Source organism: Heptranchias perlo, chromosome 9, assembly GCF_035084215.1.
Source record: "Heptranchias perlo isolate sHepPer1 chromosome 9, sHepPer1.hap1, whole genome shotgun sequence".
Taxonomy (NCBI): Eukaryota; Metazoa; Chordata; class Chondrichthyes; order Hexanchiformes; family Hexanchidae; genus Heptranchias; species Heptranchias perlo.
In genome coordinates, this window is record NC_090333.1 from 30,111,671 (window position 1) to 30,138,357 (window position 26,687).

General features: G+C 42.6%; 1 protein-coding gene and 1 long non-coding RNA gene across 5 annotated transcripts in view; one reads left to right on the plus strand and one right to left on the minus strand.

Annotated features, from left to right (window-relative positions):
* The window catches only part of LOC137325244 (uncharacterized), a 40,304-nt gene extending 31,728 nt beyond the window's left edge, over positions 1 to 8,576 (minus strand). The window contains exon 1 of the long non-coding RNA XR_010963850.1: positions 8,323 to 8,576. This is a non-coding gene — a long non-coding RNA (uncharacterized lncRNA). The remainder of the gene's footprint in view (positions 1 to 8,322) is intronic.
* Positions 1 to 26,687, plus strand: part of b4galt2 (UDP-Gal:betaGlcNAc beta 1,4- galactosyltransferase, polypeptide 2) — a 342,550-nt gene that overhangs the window by 253,036 nt on the left and 62,827 nt on the right. For all 4 annotated transcript variants that reach the window (XM_067990105.1, XM_067990101.1, XM_067990102.1 and 1 more), the window contains exon 5: positions 15,072 to 15,194. In XM_067990105.1, the coding sequence (XP_067846206.1) occupies positions 15,072 to 15,194 (123 nt within the window). The remainder of the gene's footprint in view (positions 1 to 15,071; positions 15,195 to 26,687) is intronic.

Here is a 26,687-nt window from a genome sequence, read left to right on the forward strand (position 1 = left end):
TTGTACTCCATGCCTCTGTTAATAAAGCCCAAAATCACATTTGCTTTTTTAACAGCCTTCTCAACTTGTCCTACCGCCTTCAAAAATTTGTGTATGTGCATCCCTTTGCTCTCTGTTCCTGCAGCCCCTTTAAAATTGTGCCATTTAGTTTATATTGCCTTTCCTCAATCTTCCTTCTAAAATGTATCACTTCACAATTCTCTGCATTAAATTTCATCTGCCATGTGTCTGCATTTCACCAGTCTGTCTATGTCCTCCTGAAGTCTGTTACTATCTTCCACATTGTTTATTACATTTCTGAGTTTCGTGTCATCTGCAAACTTTGAAATTACACCCTCTATATCCAAGTCCAGGTCATTAATATACATCAAAAAATGCAGTGGTCCTAATACTGACCCACTGGAGAACACCAGTGTATACTTCCCTCCAGTCTGAAAAACAACTGTTCACCACTGCTCTCTGCGTTCTGTCCCTAGCCAATTTTGTATCCACGCTGCCACTGTTCCTTTAATCTCATGGGCTTTAATTTTGCTTACAAGTCTATTATGTGGTACTTTATCAAATGCCTTTTGAAAGTCCATATACACAACATCAACCGCATTACCCTCAATAACCCTCTCCGTTACTTCATCAAAGAACTCAATGAAGTTAGTCAAACACGATTTGCCTTTAACAAATCCGTGCTGACTTTCATTTAATGGCCCATACTTTTCCAAGTACCAATTTATTTTGTCCCTAAAAGTTTCCTCACTGCCGACGTTAGGCTGACTGGCCTGAAATTGCCAGGTTTATCTCTCTCCCCTTTTTTGAACAGGGGTGTCACATTTGCAATCCTCCGTCCTCCAGCACCATCCCCATATCTAAGGAGGATTGGAAGATTATGGCCAGAGCCTCCGCAATTTCCACCCTTACTTCCCTCAATAACTTAGGACGCATCCCATCTGGATCGGGTGACTTTTCTCATTTTTGCTAATCTTTTAAGTGCCTCCTCTTTATCTATTTTTATCCTATGCAATATCGCTACTACCTCGTCCTTTACTGCTACAACGGCAGCATCCGCTTCTCCAGTGAAGACTGATGCGAAGTATTCATTTAGTGCCTCGGCCATGCCATCTGCCTCCACAAAAGATCTTTTTGTCCCTAAATGTTCTCATGCTTCCTTTAACTACCCTTTTGCTATTTATATGTTTATAAAAGACTTATGGGCTCCCTTTTATGTTAGCCACTAATCTATTCTCATACTCTCTCTTTGCCCCTCTTATTCCCTTTTTTAGATCTCTCCTGTACTTTCTGTATTCAGCCTGGTTCTCTACTGTATTATGAACCTAACATTCGTCATGAGCCTCCTTTTTGTGTTTCATTTTAATCTCTATATCTTTAGTCATCCAGAGAGCTCTAGCTTTGGATGCCTTTCCTTTCCCCCTCGTAGGGATGTGTTTACTCTGTACCCGAACCAACTCCTCCTTGAAAGCCACCCGTTGTTCAATTACTGTTTTGCCTACCAATTTTTGATTCCAATCCACCTGGGCAAGATCCCTTTTTAAATCAAATGAAATTTGCCCTCCTCCAGTTAAGCATTTTCACATTTGATTGTTCCTTATCCTTCTCTATAACTATTCTAAGCCTATTATGATCACTGTTACCCAAATGCTCCCCCACTGAAACATGCTCCACCTGCCCCACTTCATTCCCCAGAACTAGATCCAGCACTGTTTCCTTCCTGGTTGTGCTGGAAACATACTGTTGCAGAAATATTGGGAATTCCTCCCCCTCTTTGCCCTTTACACTGTTACTGTCCCAGTCTATATTGGGATAATTGAAGTCCCCCATTATCGCTACTCTATAGTTCTTGCATCTTTCTGTAATTTGCCTGCAAATTTGCTCCTCTATCTCCTTCCCACTATTTGGTGGTATATAGTATATACCCAGTAGCTTAATAGCTGCTCTATTGTTCCTTAATTCTAACCAAATAGATTCTGTCTTTGACCCCAAAACTACATCATCCATTTCCAGTGCTGTAATAGTTTCTTTGATCATTACTGCCACCCCGTCCTTTCTTTCCTTACCTATCTTTCCTGAATACCTCGTAACCAGGAATATAAAGTACCCAATCCTCCCCTTCATGGAGCCAGGTCTCTGTTATTGCCTCTATGTCATAGTCCCACGTGGCGACTTGAGCCTGCAGCTCACCAACCCTTATTTACCACGGTACGTGCATTTATGGACATGCTCTCCAATCTCATCTTAGGCTGCCTCTCATTTACCCCCTGTCTGATCTCTCCTATTTCTGAACTATTCTTTACTCTCGTGCTACTTGTCCCTCCCAGTCCTCTGTGCGTCTTGTTACTCCTCTCTAATATTTCATCTTGGTGCCCATACCCCTGCCACATTAGTTTAAACCTTCCCATGAAGACATTGGTCCCATCTCTGTTGAGGTGCAACCCGTCCATCTTGATCAGATCTCTCCTGCCCCAGAACTGGTCCTAATGCCTCAGGAATCTGAAGCCCTTCCTCCTGCACCATTGCTCCAGCCACGCATTAACCTGGCAACCCTGTCTTATCCTACTGTTCCTATACTCACTAGGTGTGGCACTGGGAGTAATCCAGCAATTACTATCTTTTGAGGTCCTGCTTTTTAACTTCCTCTCTAGCTCATGAAACTCTGACTGCGGGACCTCGACCTTGAATAGGCTGAACTTATGCGAATGCTGTCACTGACCACTGAAGTATCGTACTCCACTGTTTTCCTCTGCCTTTAGACAAAATGGGAAGCTGTGAGGTTATTGATTATCGGGCTCCCGTACCATTTGAGGGCTCCCTATAGTTGCATGATTTGACAGACTTGAACATATTTCAAATACTGGAGGGACAACTATTTTGGCCAGAAGTAGTTGACTACCTTACGGGACTGTCTTAAACATTTTCACACCTTTTGAAAGACATGGGGGAAGATTTTCAACTTGCCGTCCAGCCAACCATTATGGAGACTGCCCAATTTTCATTTCCATTCAATGGAAAGACAGGCAGTTTCTATAATGGGCCACCAATCCCTAATGCCTGATTTTATGCCCGGGTGGCAAGTTCAAAATCTGCCCCATGGTATTTTTTTGGATGGTAGATTGTGATTCTCTTTCATTTGTGAGTTAGTTACTGAAAAGGGGGCTTTTAAATGGTGATGGTAGTGTTGTGGACTGATCTCATGGTGGACAGCTCAAACTCCCATTGGGCCCTTAACCAATGTATTGCAACCAGACAATCCCTTTTATAAAGAAGGCAACTCAAAGGGTGGGTGCTGTGAATAGTAAATTATTGCACCGTGTTGTGCCCTAGTTATGATTGATTATTTTAAAAAATAATTCCACTTGCAATTTTCCTCCATGGAGTGCTGCATTTATTCAGTAATGTAAACCAAGTGGATTCTCTTGAACTCTGTCTGATTTTATCATTGCTACCTGTTTGGATCCAGCAAGTCTTTTTCTTCCCAATCACTACCAACATTTTACTATGTTGCAACAAATAGCTGGCAGAAAAAGAAAAGATGCCTGAAAGTATAGTGATCACAAGGAAAGAAATGGACATGCTTCAGTAGCTCTGCAGTGTTGCTTCCGAGCTGCCAAACAATCCCCCCATTATAGCCTACAGTGAATCACATTTCAACTCAAACAAGCTGTATATTAAAGGTTTTTTTTAGCGCATGTTAGTGTTGTTAATCTTAATCTCTCGGTATTGATTAAACAAAATACTCCGTGCCACTGAACTCGAAAGAGATAGTTTTATTCAACTACTTAAACATATACTACCAATTATAAGCAATGATATAAAACATACATAGGTTTGCCTAAACAAACAAATGACTACAATTATTAGCAATGATATAAAACAAACATAGGTTTGCCTAAACATACAACTTATTGCAGCAGTGCCAGGAGAAGTTGATCAGTCTTCCCCCCCTATTAGCACCGACGTCACGGATCGTCTTGAGAATTCTAACTAACTGGGGCCTTTGGCTGTTCTTATATTGGGTTTGTGTGAATGTCTTACACAATCCCCACCACCCCCCCTACATCCTATTCTTATCTTGGCGATGTACTGGGTGGAGATATGCTCTCATCCCCCAGACAATGAATATTCACAACGCACACAAGGTTATCTTTTAGCAGACCTTGAAGCTTGAAGCTGATAACATGCCCCTTTCCTTGGGAATTGCAAATTTGCAGTTTTTTCAAAAGCTGTCCTTGCAGCTTTAAGTTATAAACGCACCCATGAGCCTTTGCTGCCCTCAGCCTATTTCCCAAAGCATGCTGGATAACGGTACGGGATTCCCCTCTCACATTTCCCTCTCACATTCCCCCCTCAGGTGGGTGCTGTGCTCTAGCACGAACCTACCAATTACAACCACCTTTTCCCTTTCATATCTTTGTTTCATTTTAATCTGGCCAATGTCCATAGTTGTTTCTAACATGATCAATTTCTGTCTATCGGCACTGAGGAGTCTTTAAATACAACACATCATCATAATATTTTTTTTTATTCAGTGGCCCGGACTATTTTATTTAGTCAGAATAGCTTGCAAAATTACTAGAGACATGAGGAACATTCTTGCCCACGGATGCTGTCCTGTATTAAATACTACTTCCCACCACTCTGCGTTCCCCAACTTATACACCCTCTTTTCAATTTTTTGTTGTCCTGTCACATATGTACCAGATGTTTCTCAGATGCAGCAGTACATTGCTAAATATGCTTAAGATTCAGGGTTTGGGGAGGTATGGGGTGACTGAACTACTGAACGGTTTGTAGGGCCACCTTTTGTAGACCTATCTCTACAGTGATGTTGGTAACACCGTGAGTCGGGACAGGTATGAGTACGGCATTACCTATCCGGGTTAGCTCACTAGGTGAGAAACAGAAATTAGGGATAGTGGTTGGACATAGGCGTCCAGCAGCTGTCATGTATCGGTTGGAAGTAAACATGCAGTATTCTCCTTGTCCTTTGTTAGGTATGTTTTATTCTTTGAGTTCCATTTTTCCAAATTAACAGTGCAGCTGGGAAAGTCCTTATCAAAAGTGAAACCACATGCTGGAACATTTGCTTTGAACACATCTCATCAGCGCACGTATATCGACAGGATGTATCTGGTGCCACCCAGGCTTCTTCCTTTTTTTAACAGGGTACGTGGATATTCCACGTACATCTTTCCTTCCAAGACTCCTAAGGTTTCGACCACGTACATGGGTGGTGGGTCATGTGTTTCATCTTGAATCATAGGTATGATGACCATAAGACCAATAAGCAGGCTCAGGGAAATAGTGGTACAGGAGATAAAAGCAAACAGTCATGAGGTAAAATTTCAAATTCCAATTCAAGGATTTGTTAATGAATTGTTTACAGGCCAAGTGAGATCTGGCAATGGCCATTAGTAATATCATTCAGGCCCTTCTAAACTTGATCTAACACGAAAGCCGTGTACATGCTACAAGTTATAGCCTTAGAGATCTTATCCTTCACCTTGGTGTGGTCGCTGATAATCTTGTTGATTTTATCTTGTATCTGACCATCGGCTTTCACTGGGTCCTTTATTGTTAGAAGGACCTGTTGTTCGTTGTAAACAAAGTCTCCCCAGTTTTTACCCTCTTGCTTAAGAATATCCTTAATCCTCATTCCTTCATCATGTTTGTACAAGCTTTCTGCATCTATTCGGTACCAGGCTGCAGTTCCCATTGCACCTCCCATTCTTAGCCATTCTCCCACATCCCTTTTCCTGTGACTATCGCTTTCCTGTATAGGGTTTCTTTGGTTACCATTCCCAGAGTTCCTTTCTAAAACCTGTTTAGTAATTATGGACAACATCTGTTAGCAAAAACGCTCATGTGTCTCATTACACAGACCATTGGGTAAATGTATCCATGAAAGATCAAGAATTACAATAAAAATTTTATATCTTACACCATTATACAGACATTCACAAGTTTCAAAGATCACCAGACCGTTTCTGGTTCCTGGATTTAGGATTGGGCAGGGTGGCTCCCTAGCCTCGGTCCCAATTTCATTGTTAATTCAAAGGAACCCAACCCTGAATTTGGAAATCAATATTTCTGTGTCCCTCTTTACTTTAATTTCAACCCCTCTGATATGTACCAGTGTGTTTAGCTCTATCTTGATTGTTACATTAATTAGTCGGTTTCTCTATTGAGCATGTGACAGTGCCTTGGTTAAAAGGTTTTCTCACTCTCCTGAGCCACATTAACCATTTCATCTCCCTCTGCATGGTCCCGATGTCTCAGGTTATCAAATGCAGCTTTATCATTGTTCAGTATAGATAAGGACACAAACATCCCCGAGAGAAAACTATCAATCAGCCATGTCATCTCATTTATGAGCACTGGAGGTACTTTAGTGTCCAATACAATATTTACAGTTTGATCCAGTATCTCAATACATTCCATTTTTGTTGTTTATTTTACTGAAACTCATCTTGGACCGCATTATATTTCCCAAAATATCCAGCTATATTATGCTTGAGTCAGTCCATTTTATCATTTCAAAATTATCCCAATTCCAGAGAGCAGTATTGTTGGACGGACAGGACTTGTCAATGATCAAACTTTCTTCCTTGATACACAGCATTGGACAGGAACCACTTAGACTGGACTCCTTTTTATTTTAAATAAACTGGATTATCCCATGAAACTTCAGGTAAATTTTCCCTTCGCGAGTGCTTGAACAAGAATTCATATCAATTTCAGTTTCACAAACAAATCATGCCCAGGCTTGGTAGTTTTACAGTGGGGACAGAAGTGCCTGTAATTACTTTTGGAGGTAACTCCCATATCTCTTGCCACCGCCACCCACCCACCCGCCCCCCCCCCCGGCCCCGGGAGCGCTCTGTCTCGGAAGATAACAAATGACCCTGAATGGGTTAAAGCTGAGCCTTTGAGAGGCTAGGATAAGGTGATGTCTGCAGATAAGGTCTTAAATTCGTAACCCACTGGATTTCTACCTGCACCGAAAACGATGATCCCCTCTTTAAAGAGAAAAGAATTTCAGTTCATTCATCTCATTTTTAAAAAGATTCCAATTGTTAAAGCATTTAGCATTTATTTAAGAGATGTCCAAAAATTCATTAACTCTTAGGTAGTCCAACTATACGACATTTCCCAATTCTTGTTATAGATACAAGTTTAATCTTATTTTTTCCAGTCACTTTTATTTTTTCTGACCACAATCAATCACAAGATAAAAGTGGTGCTGTCAGTTTGCTAACAGCTATCACATTTCAATACCAACCAAGATGATGATCTCAGAATTTTCAAAATTGATGCCCTGTGCTGAATTAGCCTGAGATAACAAGCTATCGTTCTCCGATTACAGTTACACACATTAACTCCTTACACATCAATTCACGCTCTCCGATTCTCAAAACAACTCTAATCAGATCAATTCACGCTCACCAATACTCAATACATTAAGCATTTAAGAAATTCAAAATGCCAATTTTCATTTGCGATAATCTTATGTCCGGAATTAGAGGCTGTCACATAAATTTACAATAACCAAAATTTCACTGTGGCCACGATAAAGGTCTGGTTTTCACACTTTAATCGGTTAGTTAACCTCAGTAACTCCAATTTAATTCAACTATCAAAATTAAACACAAGACAGAACAGATAAAATTATCAAAATAACGTGCTTACAAAAACCCAGTAAATTACATCATCTTTCATTTTGTCCTTTTAGGCACCTTTCCAAAAGACTGTAAAAATACTGAATATAACTGAAGAAAAAGTTAGCCTTCACAGCTAAACAAAATCTTTGTAACATTGCACAAAAGAGAAAACACATAACAAGCATTAAAAGGGGTGTAGCCCACAATGACGAAAAGAAAGCACTCATGTAGGTCTTTAAAAAGAGTGTACACTGAAAACAAAAGAACCTATTCTATAGCTAGTTACTTTCCCCCTATCTCCTATATTCCATCATGGCCTAATTCATCCTTTTTTTTTCACTTAACCTAATTCTCAATTTCCAGTGTTTCCTACTTAATTCAATTTTGTACCGATTTAAAATCTCGTGTGGGAAAGACCTTTTTTTCAGGCTTGTATGGCTGCCTTCAAATCCTCTACTTTGTCCAACTTTCCTTAACGTCACTTGTTGGGCTGTCTGATTTAGGGTCAAATTACTTTCTTTAACTACAGCTAGGGTTTCAAAGTACTCTAGGTAGCCGTCTAAGGCCTGGATCCATTTTTCACTTAAACCAATTTTCAAGTTCTGATATTTGCTACGTAGCCTCATTCTGTACATAATCAAAACTTCAAGCTCACAGTCCGTGTTGTCTCCTCCGGTTCCTCCATCTTTCTTTTTTCTTCATTTATTGGGAGGCCTGTTCTTCTGCTTCACCCCAATCTACTTTCCCCGGGTCCTTGCCAGTACTGTGGATGGCGAAAATAACCTGTTGTTTAACGTGATTAAATTCCGTCTGATAGACTTTGTGGTCTGGGTCTCCCACCACTTTCAGGTTCTGTTTTCTCATTACTTTATTTGCAGCCTGAAGTTCATTATTACTCTTATCTAGTTCTTGAACCCTCCCTCCTAGCAGGGTGTTTTTAGTTTGGCTGTTCTTATTGGCTATGTACTGGGCCTGGAAATATGCTCTCATCCCCCAGACAATGGATATTCACAACACACACAAGGCTGTATTTAGCAGACCTTGAAGCTGATAACATGCCTCTTTCCTTGGGAATTGTAAGTTTGCAGTTTTTTCAAAAGCTGTTCTTGCAGCTTTAAGTTATAGACACACCCATAAGCCTTTGCTGCTCTCAGATAGCCTATTTCCCAAAGCATGCTGGATAATGGTACCGGATTCCCCCCTTAGGGCAATCGAGTGAAATGTTGATACTTTTGAACCAGAACAGCTATCAGTCTTTTTTTTTAAGTTGCAAATTATGCCCCGAATTTTGACAGTCAAGGTGAATAATTAAGAGCTTCCTGCGTGCAGCTATTTGTGACAAAGGATAACCAAACAAGGAGATTGCTTTATATCTCTGACTAAAGTCTTTATTCTGAGTTGTATAAGACCCTAGTTTCGTCAGTCTAGTGGTTGTACGCACTAACGGGGAAGTTTGCTGTGAGTTGTGAGGCTGTAATTACTGCTGATCAGATTTGGCAGTTATAAGAAAAAAAAGTCACTTAGGCTGGGAATTTCCTTGGGCTTCTTCCTCTCCACCACCATAACTTTGGCAGAAACCCCATTTACTCACCTAAACAGGATATCTGCCACAGTTATGGTGGCAGAGTGGGAGAAGCCCCGAGGAAATTGCTGGCATTAGTGTTTAAGCCCTGCAAAACAGCCTTTGTATATCATACTCGTCCTGATTAGAACCCCTGATGGGATCATGTTACCTTGTAGTCCTGAGCTCACAATAGCCTCAAATATTAATTTCTGTTTTTTTTTAAATATCATTAGCATTGTTTTCATTTTAAGTACATAATTATTAATATAATAAGATGGCACATCTAGTATGCACTTTATCCGTTGCACTTTAGGTGTCATACTGACAATATGCTAATTTTTGGTCACACTTACACTTGATTGACTCAAATCTTTTATTCCTAAAACTGTAGCAAATCACAAGTGAAGAAATTAGCTACTTACCAGCAACAATAACAGTCAATTAGGAAGTGCTAAAGATTTTATAGCAGAGTGCATCAACAATGACCAGTCTGCGAGTTCTGCCAGTAGAAGCAGAGCCACTCAAATTGCTGTAAATAGTTTTTGAAAACGCTTTCAACCACCACAGTTGTTTCCTCATTAACCAAAATATACAGTCCTGAAAACAGCAATCTAACATAATTAAATACATTAAGAATTGCATCTTTCACAACAACGTAATTAAATTTACCTGTTGAATTCTATTTGCTGTCATTGAATCTGTTTCTCAACATTTTTGCTCAAACGGCTTTTTCATCTCAGAAAAGCATGATGCTATAGTTTAGGGCTCAACCCTCTGGTACAGCTGTTATATTTTCTACTGCTTTGCTCCTACCAATTGCACATGGCATACAGTCCATGCATGTGCTCTAGCATTTTCTCTGTGATGGTTTTTCTCTACAGCTGATTTTTTTTTTCCTGTTTTCTTCTGCCCTCTTCCCTGTTGTGCATGCTTGCCCGCCAACCATGCAGTCAGTGTGTGAACTCTAGCACTCTTTTGTGTGAGTTTTTCCCCATCTGCCGATTTTTTTTTTCTCAAGTGTTCAATCATGCAGAACCTCGGACCGTGCCAAGTTTTGGCCATGCTTGATCGGAGCCCTATTTTATATCAGGCTTGTTTCAATTTTACTATTTTCAACTTTGTGTGGCCACTTCCTGGAATTTTTGTTTTAACAGTTTAAAAATGTTTTGCATCTTTTATTTTTAAATTGGCAGCTTATTGGTCACTTATTATAAATCAAAAACACTAAATTAATAAAAATGTTCTCTCTCAATTTATTCATTTATTGATCAATCTCCCATCAAGACCAAGTGTAGTCTTCATGTGAAGTGAAATTAAAGGCCAGGGGATAATTGGACCAAAGTGCACAGACACAATTCAGTCCCCATTTTAAAGCCATACATTCTGTCCTTATTTTTATATTTTCATTATAAACCTTCACAGGCCTTGAATGTCCACAAACATCAGCTTTGACTGAAGAAATCAGAAAATCTATTCTCAGCTGTGCAACTAAGGAAGAAAGAACAAACTGACATTTATATAACGCCTTTCACAGCCTCAGGGCGTCCTAAAGTGCTTTACAGTCAATTAAATACTTTTGAAGTGTAGTCACTGTTGTGATGTAGGGAAGGATTCTGCAAGCTGCCTTCAGCAGTTGCACGCAGGGCAATCTTTTACTTTCCATCCTTCTGCCATGGAGCTCTTGTCAATGCCTTCATGTGAGTGTAATGGTCATCAGCATCTTTCTTTTTAGAGAATCGTAGAAAATTTATGGCACAGAAGGAGGCCATTCGGCCCATCGTGTCCAGGCCGGCTGAAAATGAGCCACCCAGCCTAATCCCACTTTCCAGCAGTTGGTCCGTAGCCTTGTAGGTAATGGCACTTCAAGTGCATATCCAAGTACTTTTTAAATGTGATGAGGGTTTCTGCCTCTACCACCCATTCAGGCAGTGAGTTTCAGACCCCCAACACCCTCTGGGTGAAAAAATTTCTCCTTAGCTCCCCGCTAATCCTTCTACCAATTAATTTAAATATATGCCCCCTGATTATTGACCTCTCTGCTAAGGGAAGGGCCAAGGGATCTGAGTCCGCACGGTTGAGTGCCAGGGTCTGACATCTGCAGAGCCTCCTTTCACTGTCAGATCCCACTTACACTTCTGACTCCAATGGCTCTGTGAGGATAATGAACAAAAGTGCTACACACAGAAAGAGATTGCAAAGACGGATCAGAGAGAGCAGATAGTTTACCTTGGCTGCTCTAGTGAGGCTATTAAACTTCTTCCTGCACTACAAAGGAGTCTTGAATTTCAAGGAGGTGGCATTCAGTGTCACAATCAGATCCCTTCTCAAAGTGTATACCATATTCTTGGCGGATCTCTGGCGCTAACCCCAAACAGACTGTCCCTCCTGCTCCCTATCACCTTTAGGAGGACATGCAGGTCTAGCTCTGTGAAGTTGATTGCTTGGTTCTTTGATCTGACTGTTATCCTTCTTGCCCAGATTATCTGTTTCCTCCATTGCTGCCATTGCTTCTTTGGGTTTGTTATCTTGCTGCTGCACCAGGTCTCTACCTTTGCTCCAGGTATTTACTGGCCTCCACCTGCAACATCCTTTCCACGCACCCCCCCCCACACCCCCCGCCAGTGCTGCACAATCTCCACCGTTCCCTCCTTCAGATATTTTCTGATCCCCCACCCTCTTATCTTTTTCAGGCCTACCTCCTGCCTGCTCTGATGTTTTCTGCGCACCCTCTCCCCAACATATCCTAGGCATTGCAGCCTGTATTTACATAGTCAGTGCACCTCTTAGTATTTAAATTAGCTAACCCCACAATTTATGGTGGGTTCAACCTGAAGGTGGGTGGAAGTCCCGCTTTACCTCACAAGGCCCGAAATTCTGACAGTGCCATTATGAGTTTAGGGTAGTCTTAACCCATTTGTTAGAGTCACAAATTCACAGCATAAAACTGCCCATAGTTCAGAATAATTGGCGGAAAATTAAGCCTCATTCAAAGGGGCCATAAGGATGACCAGTCTAAGTAATGGACATGTCAAACTGATGTATTGGGGGTCAAATACAAGGAGCTTTATTTGATATCCAGCCTCTATTATACTTGTTCACAGAGCGCTCTGTGCTGACACTGGATACCATGGACAAAATGTTCCACTTCATTTTTTGACCATTAATTTTAAAAGTTGGAAAATCACAGGTCGGGATGTGCAATTTCTTGATATGAGCTCCTGGCATGCACCAGGAGCACTAAAGTAGAACATGCCAGCCCATGATTACAAACTGTGCTACTCCTCAACCCTGGAATGATTCATAGTGCTTGAGAGTTGTTGGTTTGCGTGTGTACTCAAGTGCAAGATTATTGTCGGGGTTTGTCCAGGTGTATTTCTTTTATAGTGTTTGAATAAATAATACTGAAGGCAGTTAGGCTAGTTTGTAAAATGCCATGAGGGGGCAGAAGTGACATCAATGCAAATAACATAACCTCATAAAGTAGCTAAAGTATGGCATGCAGGCAGTCTATCACATCCTATATATATATGTTTAATCCCCATAGACATTGTACAAACTGAAAAAACACTCACTGTTAATGTGCTTGAGGTGCATAAACTATCTACGTAAAAAATAACAACGGAGAGATTGCAAGTTTTTTTGCCTTGAAGAGATGCCATTGGGACTTAATATGAAAGCAGAAAGAAATATAGATGCAAAAAAAGAGTGTGTTGTAAACATTTCAATGCTTTTAAAAGTTGCCATTGTGGCAAAGGAACTGCCAAAAATCATATAAAAATCCCTTTCTATAACCAACATAGATGAAATGACACAATCGTTGAGCTGCCCAATAATGCCCTTAGGCCTTCTCTGCTGAATCATCTGTAATTGCAGATTTGGAGAAAACTGGTTTCATCTTATTCTCACTACCCTCAACTATCTTGACAGTGAGTCAAATCTGAAGATGAAATGCAGCCTGAGAACTAAAAAAGAAGACTGACAGAGCTTTGTGGATGTCTCTGATGGATGTAATGGAGTTCACTTCTTGTTAAGCATCCAGATTTTAATCTGAGGATTCCTTTTTCCTCTGTAGAGTTGATGCTTGTTAGAGGAAGATGACTACTGCCAGTATGCTGCTTGTTACAAACCTCAGGCATGGAGAAATTACTGCTGATAGGCAAAAAAATCTTTCCAGAAATTATATATCCCATTATTGAGTTCTGATGAAAGGTCATCGACCTGAAACGTTGACTCTGTTTCTCTCTCCACAGATGCTGCCTGACCAACTGACTATTTCCAGCATTTTCTGTTTTTATTTCAGATTTCCAGCATCCGCAGTATTTTGTTTTTGTATTTAATCCGTTTATTTTAACTGTTTTCAGCTGATTTCAGGCTGTCGATAGTTTGCATATATGTTATTCCTTCTATTGTGTTCCATTTGGTGCCATTTGCACCATTTTTCTAGTCTTGGAAAAAATACTAAAAAGATACAAATATACAGCATGATTCTGTCTGGCAAGTGATTTCACAAGAGTCTAAGATCCCCTTTATACCTGTGTTGATTTGGAAGTGAATTGTCACTCCATGAAAATAGAATGGTCCAAATCTTGCTGGAAAAATAACGGCGAGTTCATGACGCACGGCGTTATTAATGCACAAATCAACCTGCCAATTCAGGCAAAGAAGAGATACGCCGTGAGTTGCAAATCGCTATAATTTGCGGGTCGATTTATGCCACTCCGCCGTTTGCTTCACACCAACAGCAGCTCACCCTCAACCCCCCCCCCCCCCCCCCCCGTTATTTTTAAGAACTTGCTAGATTTGCACATTAAGTTCGAATTAAACTGGCTGCAGAAAATTAGAGCTGGTACTTAACGTAAGTACCGTTTTAACAATGTGATAATTGTTAACACTGGCCCAGAAAGGGAATGATTTCAACTGTTGAGTCTCATTCCTACATGTAATAAATTCTTCTGAGAGATTTAAAAAATTTCAAATTTTAATTTTTTTTCTTACTTTTCCTTTGTCTCTTTTTCTCTCTCAACCCAATCTTTCTTTTCCCCATGTACCTGATTTGACTCTAATTCACCCTCCTTCTCCATCGTTGCTCTGTTTCTTTCTCAATCCTTAAATCTCATTGGTTAAGGAGATAGACTGTTGGTCCCGTTGTTCACCAAGGTCCCAGATACCCCGTTGCCCTCACCGTTATCAGCTCGCACTTCCAGAAACTTAAAGGGCAAAGAATTTTCAAGTTGATAGGTGCAGGAAAAAGTCTAACTAATGGCGCACACCCTGTTCCAGCAAGATCTGGGCCATTCAGTCACTATTTGAAAGAAAGAAAAAAAAACGTTGGGTTGAAATAAGCATTTTTTTTTAGAAAAGTACAATGTATACCACAGGAGTGTGCCCCAGCTCCAGTGCACTGTGCCATGCAATGGTAGGACATAGGCTCAGCACAATGATTCTCAGCATCCAAACATACTGTCAACAGCAGATGTGAGCTGAGACTATGCTTCTTGTAACTGCGTTCAGAGTGGCAAAAGATGGCACAGGTGAAACTGGTAACTCTGAGTAATTGCAGGCACAAGTCTGTGCCAGGGTACCAGTGTGCTGTGTGGCTAGGTCATTCCTAGGGGAAAATGATGTATGTTTAAATATTGTCAGGAAGAAAGGGAATAAACAATAATTTAAAATTAAAATAAACATAAAATGCCTGACATCAAGCTTCTAAAATTCAGGCAGATCATTTTTAAAGGATGAAAATGAATATTTCACTTAAAATTGAAATTGCATTGCAAAGAAAGGTGCTCATTGCTTATGTGTTGGTGATTCTCGCTAACTTTCTCTTTTTTTCCTGTTAGGCTACCATACAGTGGCTACTTTGGTGGGGTCTCAGGACTGAGCAAGGAGCAGTTTTTAAAGATCAATGGCTTCCCAAACGAGTACTGGGGCTGGGGTGGTGAGGACGATGATATTTATAACAGGTAAGGCAGTACTTAAACCATTGATACCTCTGAATTATGCCAGAATTATTCAAACAGTTTTGATTGGGAAAGATAACATAGATGTCATAATTCGAGGCTTTGGGTTTTTATTTAATGTTGGTTTATAGCTTTGTCTAAGTTTAGCTCCTCATTAACAATTATACAAAAAAAAATTTTGCAGCATAGCTTCACATGGATTGTTAACGTCTTTTGGTTTTTTCTTACCAATTATGTTTTCACTGTTTGATTTTCTTTCTTTCTCTCTCTCTCTCTCTCTCATATATATAAATAGGTCCATAGAGCATGAGTAAAGAGATGATGATGAATTTATACAAACCATTGATTAGGCCAAAGTTATAGAGTACTGTGTGTAGTTATGGATGCCCCATTAACAAAAGGACATCAAAGCTATGGAGAAGGTTCAGGATGATGCCAGGGATGGGAAATTATAATTAGGAAGAGAAACTTGAGATACTGGTGTACTTCCACTGGATCAGAGAAGGCTAAGTGGAGAGTTAATGAGGTTTTTAAAATTGAACAGCGAAAGACTATGTTCTTTGGTAGGGAGTTGGTGACAAGGAGTCATTTATTTAAATTATCACTAAAAGCATGAAGAGAGAAGTTAGGAGAATTTTTTTTTACATAGAGTTGTTTTACCATTGGGAGTGGTTGAAGCAGATACCATTGCTTATTTTAAGGGAAAATTGCACAAATATTTGAAGCAGAGGAAGATACAAGGCAATGGGCAGAGAGCGGGACATTGGGATTGGATTTAGATTGCTCCGGCAAGGAGCTGGCTTAGACATGATGGGCTGAATTTCCCCCTGTGCTGTAAATTTCTATGGTTCGCCTCCCATTTCCATCTCCCTCTCGGTTCCTCTTTACCACCTACTCTCATTCTTCCCCTCTTTTTCTCTTACGCCTTTTATCTTAATCTCTGTTCCCCCTCTTTTTCTCTTTCTAAATGTTCTGTAGGATAGATGAGATGCCATTTCAGAAAAGTGCTGTATTGTTAAGTAGAGATAAATGCTGGAGATAAGCTGGCTGGATGTTAAAATTGCTCCACATGTAAGAGAAACCACTTGAATGCAGTGAACTCCAAATACAACTGCCCTATGGACAATTCGATCCTAATAAGCACATACCTAGTTTTGCCAATATGTTTAGATTATCCTTTTTCCTGATGGTGACTATGAAGCGAGTGTAGGTTTGTGACAATCAATGTTGCAACCGTCACTGTGGGTAAGACTATTTGTTCAGCATCAGAATGGCTGAGTGGAACTTCTGACAGAAGTCTGATCGTGCCGCTGTATGGTTGAAGTCTGTGTCACATTTAATCAGGTGCGGGGATTTCTGGACAGTGAGAAACACTACAATAATGGAAGATCCAAAAATGAGTTCTTTGAACTCTTTATATCTAAATTTATTGAAATCATTACAGCTGCATCTAATTTATACACTTCCTTGACAAAACCTTGTAAAGAAGTTTTAATGTAGTAGTGTGCAAAATATAACTCGTGTTGAACAATTAAGAGACATTATTGGAAGAGGATACTACATTTAAATGTTGCACCTGGATCAGAAATTATTATGGGAAGTAATTTGATATGTTCCAATGAGGGTGAATGGAAATGATTTGGTCCATTGGAATTCTGTATAACGGAGGAATACTGTAGTGAATACCTTCATCTTTTTGAACTGAGGAGTTGTGAACTGTAGAAACTCCCCCCTCACCCCAATAAGTTGTAAATTCCTTCATTTTTTTTATTCGTTCATGAGATGTGGGCGTCGCTGGTGAGGTCAGCATTTATTGCCCATCCCTAATTGCCCTTGAGAAGGTGGTGGTGAGCCGCCGCCTTGAACCGCTGCAGTCCACGTGGTGACGGTTCTGCCACAGTGCTGTTAGGCAGGGAGTTCCAGGATTTTGACCCAGCAACGATGAAGGAACGGCGATATGTTTCCAAGTCGGGATGGTGTGTGACTTGGAGGGGAACGTGCAGGTGGTGTTGTTCCCATGTGCCTGCTGCTCTTGTCCTTCTATGATGTGGAGATGCCGGTGATGGACTGGGGTTGACAAATGTAAGGAATCTTACAACACCAGGTTATAGTCCAACTGTTTTATTTGAAAATCACAAGCTTTCGGAGGCTTTCTCCTTCGTCAGGTGAGTGTGGGATTCGGATTCCATGGAAGGTGGCCGCATTTATAGTCAGAGAACAATACCTGGTGATTACAGATCATCTTTCCAACTGCCCGTTGTCAAGTCAATCAAAGTGTTCAGACAGAGAGATGTTACCTACAGGACCACCGAATACACAAACAGCCAGAACAAAAGACAGACACAGAGAGAGAGAGAGAGAAACATCCGAAAGGAAGAGAAAGACAGAGAATGACCCGTTGCATTAAAAACAGATAACTTTTTTTCGCTGGTGGGGTTACGTGTAGCGTGACATGAACCCAAGATCCCGGTTGAGGCCGTCCTCATGGGTACGGAACTTGGCTATCAATTTCTGCTTGACGATTTTGCGTTGTTGTGTGTCTTGAAGGCCGCCTTGGAGAACGCTTACCCGAAGATCGGTGGCTGAATGTCCTTGACTGCTGAAGTGTTCCCCGACTGGGAGGGAACCCTCCTGTCTGGCGATTGTTGCGCGGTGTCCGTTCATCCGTTGTCGCAGTGTCTGCATGGTCTCGCCAATGTACCATGCTCCGGGGCATCCTTTCCTGCAACGTATGAGGTAGACAATGTTGGCCGAGTCACAGGAGTATGAACCATGTACCTGGTGGGTGGTGTCCTCTCGTGTGATGGTGGTGTCTGTGTCGATGATCTGGCATGCCTTGCAGAGGTTGCCGTGGCAGGGTTGTGTGGTGTCGTGGACGCTGTTCTCCTGAAAGCTGGGTAATTTACTGCGAACGATGGTCTGTTTGAGGTTGGGTGGCTGTTTGAAGGCGAGTAGTGGAGGTGTGAGGATGGCCTTAGCGAGGTGTTCGTCGTCATCAATGACATGTTGAAGGCTGCGGAGAACATGGCGTAGTTTCTCCGCTCCGGGGAAGTACTGGACGACGAAGGGTACTCTGTTGGTTGCGTCCCGTGTTAGTCTTCTGTGGAGGTCTATGCGATTTTTCGATGTGGCCCGTCGGAACTGTCGATCGACGAGTCGAGCGTCATATCCCGTTCTTACGAGGGCGTCTTTCAGCGTCTGTAGGTGTCCATCACGTTCCTCCTCGTCTGAGCAGATCCTGTGTATTCGCAGGGCCTGTCCATAGGGGATGGCCTCTTTGACGTGGTTAGGGTGGGAGCTGGAAAAGTGGAGCATCGTGAGGTTGTCCGTGGGCTTGCGGTAGAGTGAGGTGCTGAGGTGCCCGTCTTTGATGGAGATTCGTGTGTCCAAGAAAGAAACAGATTCTGAGGAGTAGTCCATGGTGAGCTTGATGGTGGGATGGAACTTGTTGATGTTATCGTGTAGTCTCTTCAGTGATTCTTCGCCATGGGTCCATAGGAAGAAAATGTCGTCGATGTATCTGGTGTATAGCGTTGGTTGGAGGTCCTGTGCAGTGAAGAAGTCACGCTCGAACTTGTGCATGAAAATGTTGGTGTATCGGGGTGCGAATTTGGTCCCCATGGCTGTTCCGTGTGTTTGGGTAAAGAACTGGTTGTCGAAGGTGAAGATATTGTGATCCAGGATGAAGCGGATGAGTTGTAGGATGGCGTCTGGAGATTGGCTGTTGTTGGTGTTGAGTACTGAGGCTGTTGCAGCGATGCCGTCATCGTGGGGGATACTGGTGTGGAGTGCCGAGACGTCCATCGTGGTGAGAAGTGTTCCTGGTTCAACTGGTCCGTGGTTACTGAGTTTTTGTAGGAAGTCTGTAGTGTCGCGACAGAAGCTGGGGATTCCCTGTACGATGGGTTTCAGGATGCCCTCGACATATCCAGAGAGGTTCTCACACAGGGTTCCGTTGCCTGATACGATAGGACGTCTGGGTGTGTTGGCTTTGTGTATCTTAGGGAGGCAGTAGAAGTCTCCCATGCGGAGAATACGTGGGATGAGAGCGCGTCGGATGCTTTGAAGGTCTGGATCGAAGGTCTTGATCAGTTTGTTGAGCTGGTGGGTGTGTTCCTTGGTCGGATCTGCGGATAACCATCTGTAGTGTTCCTGGTTGTCCAGTTGTCGGTATGCTTCTTTGCAATAGTCCGTTCTGTTCTGTATGACAATGGCTCCTCCTTTGTCCGCTGGTTTGATGACGATGTTGCGGTTGGTCTTGAGAGCGTCGATGGCGTTGCGTTGTGCTCGGGTGACATTCTGGACTGTCTTCCGAGTGCGGCTGATGAATCTGGCATTGACGCATTTCCTGACAGCTTCAGCTTGAGTCTTTTGTTCTGGCCGTTTGTGTATTCGGTGGTCCTGTCGGTAATATCTCTCTGTCTGAACACTTTGATTGCCTTGACAACGGGCAGTTGGAAAGATTATCCAATCACCAGGTATTGTTCTCTGACTTTAAATGCGGCAACCTTCCGTGGAATCCGAATCCCACACTCACCTGACGAAGGAGAAAGCCTCCGAAAGCTTGTGATTTTCAAATAAAACAGTTGGACTATAACCTGGTGTTGTAAGATTCCTTACACTTGTCCTTCTAGGTGGTAGAGGTCACAGGTTTGGGAGGTGCTGTCGAAGAAGCCTTGGAGAGTTGCTGCAGTGCATCCTGTGGATGGTACACACTGCAGCCACTGTGCGCCGGTGGTGAAGGGAGTGAATGTTTCGGGTGGTGGATGGGGTGCCAATCAAGCGGGCTGCTTTATCTTGGATGGTGTCGAGCTTCTTGAGTGTTGTTGGAGCTGCACTCGTCCAAGCAAGTGGAGAGTATTCCATCACACTCCTGACTTGTACCTTGTCGATGGTGGAAAGGCTTTGGGGAGTCAGGAGGTGAGTCAGGAGGTGAGTCATTCGCCGCAGAATACCCAGCCTCTGACCTGCTCTTGTAGCCACAGTATTTATATGGCTGGTCCAGTTAAGTTTCTGGTCAATGGTGACCCCCAGGATGTTGATGGTGGGGGATTCGGCGATGGTAATGCCATTGAATGTCAAGGGGAGGTGGTTAGACGCTCTCTTGTTGGAGATGGTCATTGCCTGGCACTTGTCTGGCGTGAATGTTACTTGCCACTTATCAGCCCAAGCCTGGATGTTGTCCAGGTCTATTACTGCATGCGGGTTCGGACTGCTTCATTATCTGAGGGGTTGCGAATGGAACTGAACACTGTGCAATCATCAACGAACATTCCCATTTCTGACCTTATGATGGAGGGAAGGTCATTGATTAAGCAGCTGAAGATGGTTGGGCCGAGGACACTGCCCTGAGGAAGTCCTGCAGCAATGTCCTGGGGCTGAGATGATTGGCCTCCAACAACCACTACCATCTTCCTTTGTGCTAGGTATGACTCCAGCTACTGGAGAGTTTTCCCCCTGATTCCCATTGACTTCAGTTTTACTAGGGCTCCTTGGTGCCACACTTGGTCAAATGCTGCCTTGATGTCAAGGGCAGTCACTCTCACCTCACCTCTGGAATTCAGCTCTTTTGTCCATGTTTGGACCAAGGCTGTAATGAGGTCTGGAGCCGAGTGGTCCTGGCGGAACCCAAACTGAGCATCGGTGAGCAGGTTATTGGTGAGTAAGTGCCTCTTGATAGCACTGTCGCCGACACCTTCCATCACTCTGCTGATGATTGAGAGTAGACTGATGGGGCGGTAATTGGCCGGATTGGATTTGTCCTGCTTTTTGTGGACAGGACATACCTGGGCAATTTTCCACATTGTTGGGTAGATGCCAGTGTTGTAGCTGTACTGGAACAGCTTGGCTAGAGGTGCACCTAGTTCTGGAGCACAAGACTTCAGCACTACAGCTGGGATGTTGTCGGGGCCCATAGCCTTTGCTGTATCCAGTGCACTCAGCTGTTTCTTGATAGCACATGGAGTGAATCGAATTGGCTCAAGACTGGCTTCTGTGATGGTGGGAATATCGGGAGGAGGCCGAGATTGATTATCCACTCGGCACTTCTGGCTGAAGATAGTTGCAAACGCTTCAGACTTGTCTTTTGCACTCACGTGCTGGACTCCGCCATCATTGAGGATGGGGATGTTTGCAGAGCCTCCTCCTCCTGTTAGTTGTTTCATTGTCCACCACCATTCACGACTGGATGTGGCAGGACTGCAGAGCTTTGATCTGATCTGTTGGTTGTGGAATCGCTTAGCTCTGTCTATAGCATGTTGCTTCCGCTGTTTAGCATGCATGTAGTCCTGAGTTGTAGCTTCACCAGGTTGGCACCTCATTTTTAGGTATGCCTGGTGCTGCTCCTGGCATGCTCTTCTACACTCCTCATTGAACCAGGGTTGATCCCCTGGCTTGTTGGTAATGGTAGAGTGAGGAATATGCCGTGCCATGAGGTTACAGATTGTGCTGGAATACAATTCTGCTGCTGCTGATGGCCCACAGTGCCTCATGGATTCCCAGTTTTGAGCTGCTAGATCTGTTCTGAATCTATCCCATTTAGCACGGTGGTAGTGCCACACAACACGTTGGATGGTGTCCTCAGTGCAAAGACGGGACTTCGTCTCCATGAGGACTGTGCGGTGGTCACTCCTACCAATACTGTCATGGACAGATGCATTTGCGACAGGTAGATTGGTGAGGACGAGGTCAAGCAAGTTTTTCCCTCGTGTTGGTTCGCTCACCACCTGGCGCAGGCCCAGTCTGGCAGCTATGTCCTTCAGGACTCGGCCAGCTCGGTCAGTTAGGTCCTGGGATCTAACTTATGCCACAATGGCGGGGAATTTCCTCCGAGCTGCTCCCAACTCTGCCATACCTTTGCTGGACGTGCGATGGAAACCCCACTTACGCCTGTAAGCAGGACTCTCGCTGCACTTCCAGCAACGGTATGGTGGCAGAGCAGGAGCAACTCCAAGAAAATTCCTGGCCATGTATAAAACAAGGATAACTTAGAACAACAGCTGAGGAAAACTGATTCTGGGATCTTAATGGTAAATCCCTTTGTTTCATTGTACTGTTAGATAGAGGCTCATAAATTTACATTCCATTAGTATTTTGTCAACTTTTTTTGTTCTTTATTTTGGAGGCTTTTAGCTTCATTTGTAAGTCTCCCTCGAGGCTGTTTGTTTCTTGTTTGGCAATTTTCCTAAAATGAAGTGATCGCTAGAAAATGTTTCCCCCCATTCTGACTTATTTGTTGGGGGATGAAGAGGAGGAGGAATAGAAGTGAACCCAGAGATCAGGCTTATAATACAGCATCATAGAAGATCTAGACCCTTCTAGAGATACCCTGCCACCAGGTGCATAGTCTGAGGAGATCTTATTTGAATCGCTCCCTGGAGTTATGTCAGAAGAGGCTAAGATCCACCCCAGAAGCCCTGGAAGAATTTCGCACCATCCTACAGGGAGATCTGCAAACTTCCTCAAAAAACAGGAGAGTGCAAACTTTGGCTCAGAAAGTTACTACTGTGCTCAATTTTTTGGCCACAGCTCATTCAAGGAGAAACAAGCGACATCAGCCAGGTGAATCACTTCATTGTCCATTCTTGCATAAGAAAAGTCATTAATTCCATGTTTGCCAGTGCAGCCTAGTTCATTACATCTAGCACAGGAGCGAGACAATTGAATAAGGGGGCTATTAATTTTCATCATATTGCTGGGTTTCCATGAATATTTGGACCTGTAGATTGCACTTATATTGTCATACATGCCTCCGCTGTCAAACCCATACCAGTATTTCAACTGAAAGGGGTTTCACTATCTTTAATGTCTAATTAGTGTTCAACGACAGGCACAGGTTTCTGCACTTCAGTGCCTAGAATGTAGGTGCTACAATGATTCATTCGTCCATCACCAGTCCTGTGACTCTGCACTCTTTCAGAATACGCCGAACATTATTGAATTACTAATATCCCTTAATCTCTGGGAAAGATTATCCGAATATCCTGCAAACCCTCTTGAATTCATGCCCTCGTATCTCAGAATCCAGTAGATATTGCTCTCTTTGTTCTCTCCATTCTGTCACCAAAAATCTAAAAGCCACCAGTCAAAGCCTGCACATTGGAGGTGCTGCCTTGTCTTCAGGCCTCTGTGTTTGGTAGCACATGAGCAGAGATTCTTGTAGCTGCCACTCCATATTGCTCTGCCTGATGTTGCCACAAAGGAGAGCATTGAGCTGTGCCTCCTGTGCTGCCATCTGCTGCACATTTTTGGAGAAGCTTTGCAGTGCCTTCATAGGAAATTGATGTTCTGCTAGTATCTTACTTTACATGACCCCTTAAGATTAATGTCCAAGTGGTCTTGAGCCAGGGGCTGATATTTCCTTAGCCTCTGCTCAGGAACATCCTTCTCCTCTTCCTCTGGTTTCCTTGTCTGTCATGTAGCACCCAGTGTCCACTCCTTATTGAACTATCTGTATCCTCTCAAGTGACTCTCTCTGGGCGAGTGAGAGGGTGAATTCTGCTGGCTGTCCATGCCATTGGGTCACGTTCTCTATCTGCAGCTTCTTCTCTGCTTCCTTTGGAGGCCAGGGAGAAATTTGAGTTTTCTTACTTTTACCTTTTGGTACAGCCTGTAACAGTGGAATTTGTACATGGTGTGGGAGGAGAAGCAGCTTCAATAAGCTGAAAGGCTTTTTCTTCTTCTCTAATTTTTTATATTCTTAATGCCGCCTTTATACTGTTTATACTGGTGCAGTACTGTGGTGCAGGCAGAAAGTGTGGAGCTATATTGGCTGCTCACCCTGTTTTTTATGGAGTGAGCCTTTGGCTTAGTGGTTGCATTCCTGCTTCTGAGTCAGAAGGTGCAGGATTCGAACCCATTCCTGACAGTTCCAGCGAGTGGAGACCAGAGCTTTGGCTCTGAATTCGAGACTGACATCCAGCAGGATACTCGTCCTTTCCACGCACCCCCCCCCCCCCCCCCCCAATCGTCTGGGCTATGAGAGCCCATAAAACCCTTCCACCATTTAGGACTAACCACCCTGTTAGCAGGTATAAAGATGGTTACGGCCATAGAAGGAACGTTCACATGGAAGGGCCTGTCAGACTGTTAATCAGACTGTTAATCCTTCCACTACTTCATGCTATTCTCTAAGGGAAGAGTGTGCAGAAACAAAAACAACAATATCCCTGCTTTCGATGGGCCAATTTCATGGTCCTGTAAGTTCTGCTTACATATTTTGTACTGGTGTGATATCGACATGTATGCACTCTGGGATGAAAGTCAGCAGCAGTGTGTCTGACTGCGGATATACTGTGTTAAGAGCACAGTGCTTTTGACACAAAACTATTGATTGGAGATAATTTTGAAGATTAAGGAGGCAAATAGTTGGTGGTACCATGTTACCAACTTTATTGCCATCGATGCCAATTCAAGGATACCCCCTCCTTTAAACTGCTTCAAATCATAAATTTGTGACTGCCTCAAAGTAGAGTTGCGCACGTAGCCTGTTGGCCTCCTGGGGAGGGTGCCATCTATAATTAACAATGATGCAAATTAACTACCAGCTGTTGCATAGAATGTGTATTATTATTTTGAATTAAGTGCAAGCACGATGTTTTATCTTAATTAGCCAATATGTTTAAATTTCAGTAATTATTGCTACTATTGCCTTGACTTGATTAACTATACTTTGAGGCAATCACTAATTTATTATTTGGAACAGTTTAAAGCATTTGGTATTCCTTAATTAGCATTGGTTGCAATAAAATCAACAACATTATGATACAACCACCAACAGTTTGTTTTCTAATCTTCAAAATGGTACCAGCCGTGAAATCAGCTCCAATCAATGATATAATGGCTTAAGTATGTTAGGAAGAATGCATGAAATTTCAGATTGGAAAGAGCAGTCTTGATGGTCCAATAAATCTATAATAATGGGATTTTCTTCTTCCACACTTTGTGTTGCTTTAGTGAGTGAGCCTTCTGACAGACTTGGTTCGTGAAAGGCTTTGAACCTGTGCCAAAGACTATTTTAAAAAAAAGAAAGAACTTGAATTTATATAGCACCTTTCAAAGCCTCAGGACGTTCCAAAGTGATTTACGGCCAGTTAAGCACTTTTTGAAGTGTAGTTACTGTTCCAATGTAGGAAACGTGGCAGCCAATTTGCGCACAGCAAGGTCCCACAAACAGCAATGAAATAAATGACCAGATTATCTGTTTATGATGTTTGTTGAAATATTGGCCAAGACATCGGAAGAAATCTCCTGCTCTTCTTCGAATAGTGGCGTGGGATCTTTTACGTCCACCTGAGAGGGCAGACAGCACCTTGGTTTAACGGCTCATCTGAAAGACAGATGCACTATGCTATACTAGAGTACTGTGTATGTTGGCTGGTGCAGCACATTTGCAGTGGATCAAGTGCGACATTACACTGTGATGCAAACTTCTGCAGTTCAGTTTTTGCATGCTTGTCAGTTTTTATTAAAAGTACACATTAAACATAACAGATTTGTAAAATCAGATATGATATCACTGTGGTCTCCTCCATTTACAAATGTAACAGTAATGAATATTAATGTCAAAACCAATGCTGTGGTGTTGCAGCAGTTTGAAGATCCAAAGCACAGCACAGCGGGAGTGGTATGATGCAGGACTGTGACCACAATACTGCACAATGCTGAACTGCTAATCTCACTTGTACCATCAAGGGAAGCTCTGAGTGAAGACCAGGCGATTCCCTAAGTACGAGATGGGAAAATTGGAAAAAGAGTCATCACCAGGATACTGTCCTGTTTCTCCTGGTGGTTAGCTGGAGCGGTTTAGGTTGTAACCTGGGGACAGGAAAGTCAGCTGCAATTAGTATGTGGCCTGGAAAGGGAGGAATGATAAAAGATAGAGGGCTACATACATTTACCAATCCTGTGCTTCATAAATGGCCTCTATTTAAGGAGCTTGTCCTATTGCAGCTGTCCCTAACTTCAACATAACATCACCATTATGATTTAAGCTTTTACCAACATTTTTTTCTTATCTAAACAGCTTGACAACAATTTCCATAAGTGGAGTGCAACCTTAACCATCTGAAAACTGTGGGGTAAATTTTCATCTTGCCGTCTGGGCGTAAAACTGGTGTTGCAGATTGGTCGCCTTCAATGGAAATTAAAATCAGGTAGTTTCTGTAATGGGTGGCCAATCCGCAATGCCAGTGTTACACCTGGGTGGCGTGTTGAAAATCTACCTGTGTCTTTCACTTTCTGCCATCCTGAGTTAGCATAGTCAGAGCTAACAGTTACCCTCTTTAATAATACTGTGCAGTGGAACTTACATGGGCTTTCCACTATGTCTCCTTCCAATCCTGTCAAACACTAGACCAAGCTAAAACTACTAATCAAATTTATTTACAATTAGGTGATTTACAGAGACAAAAACACAGATAATTGCAGCACACATAGTAATTTACAATACATACGACTCGGATAATGGTTTATACAGCCCAATGTTCTACCAGCTCC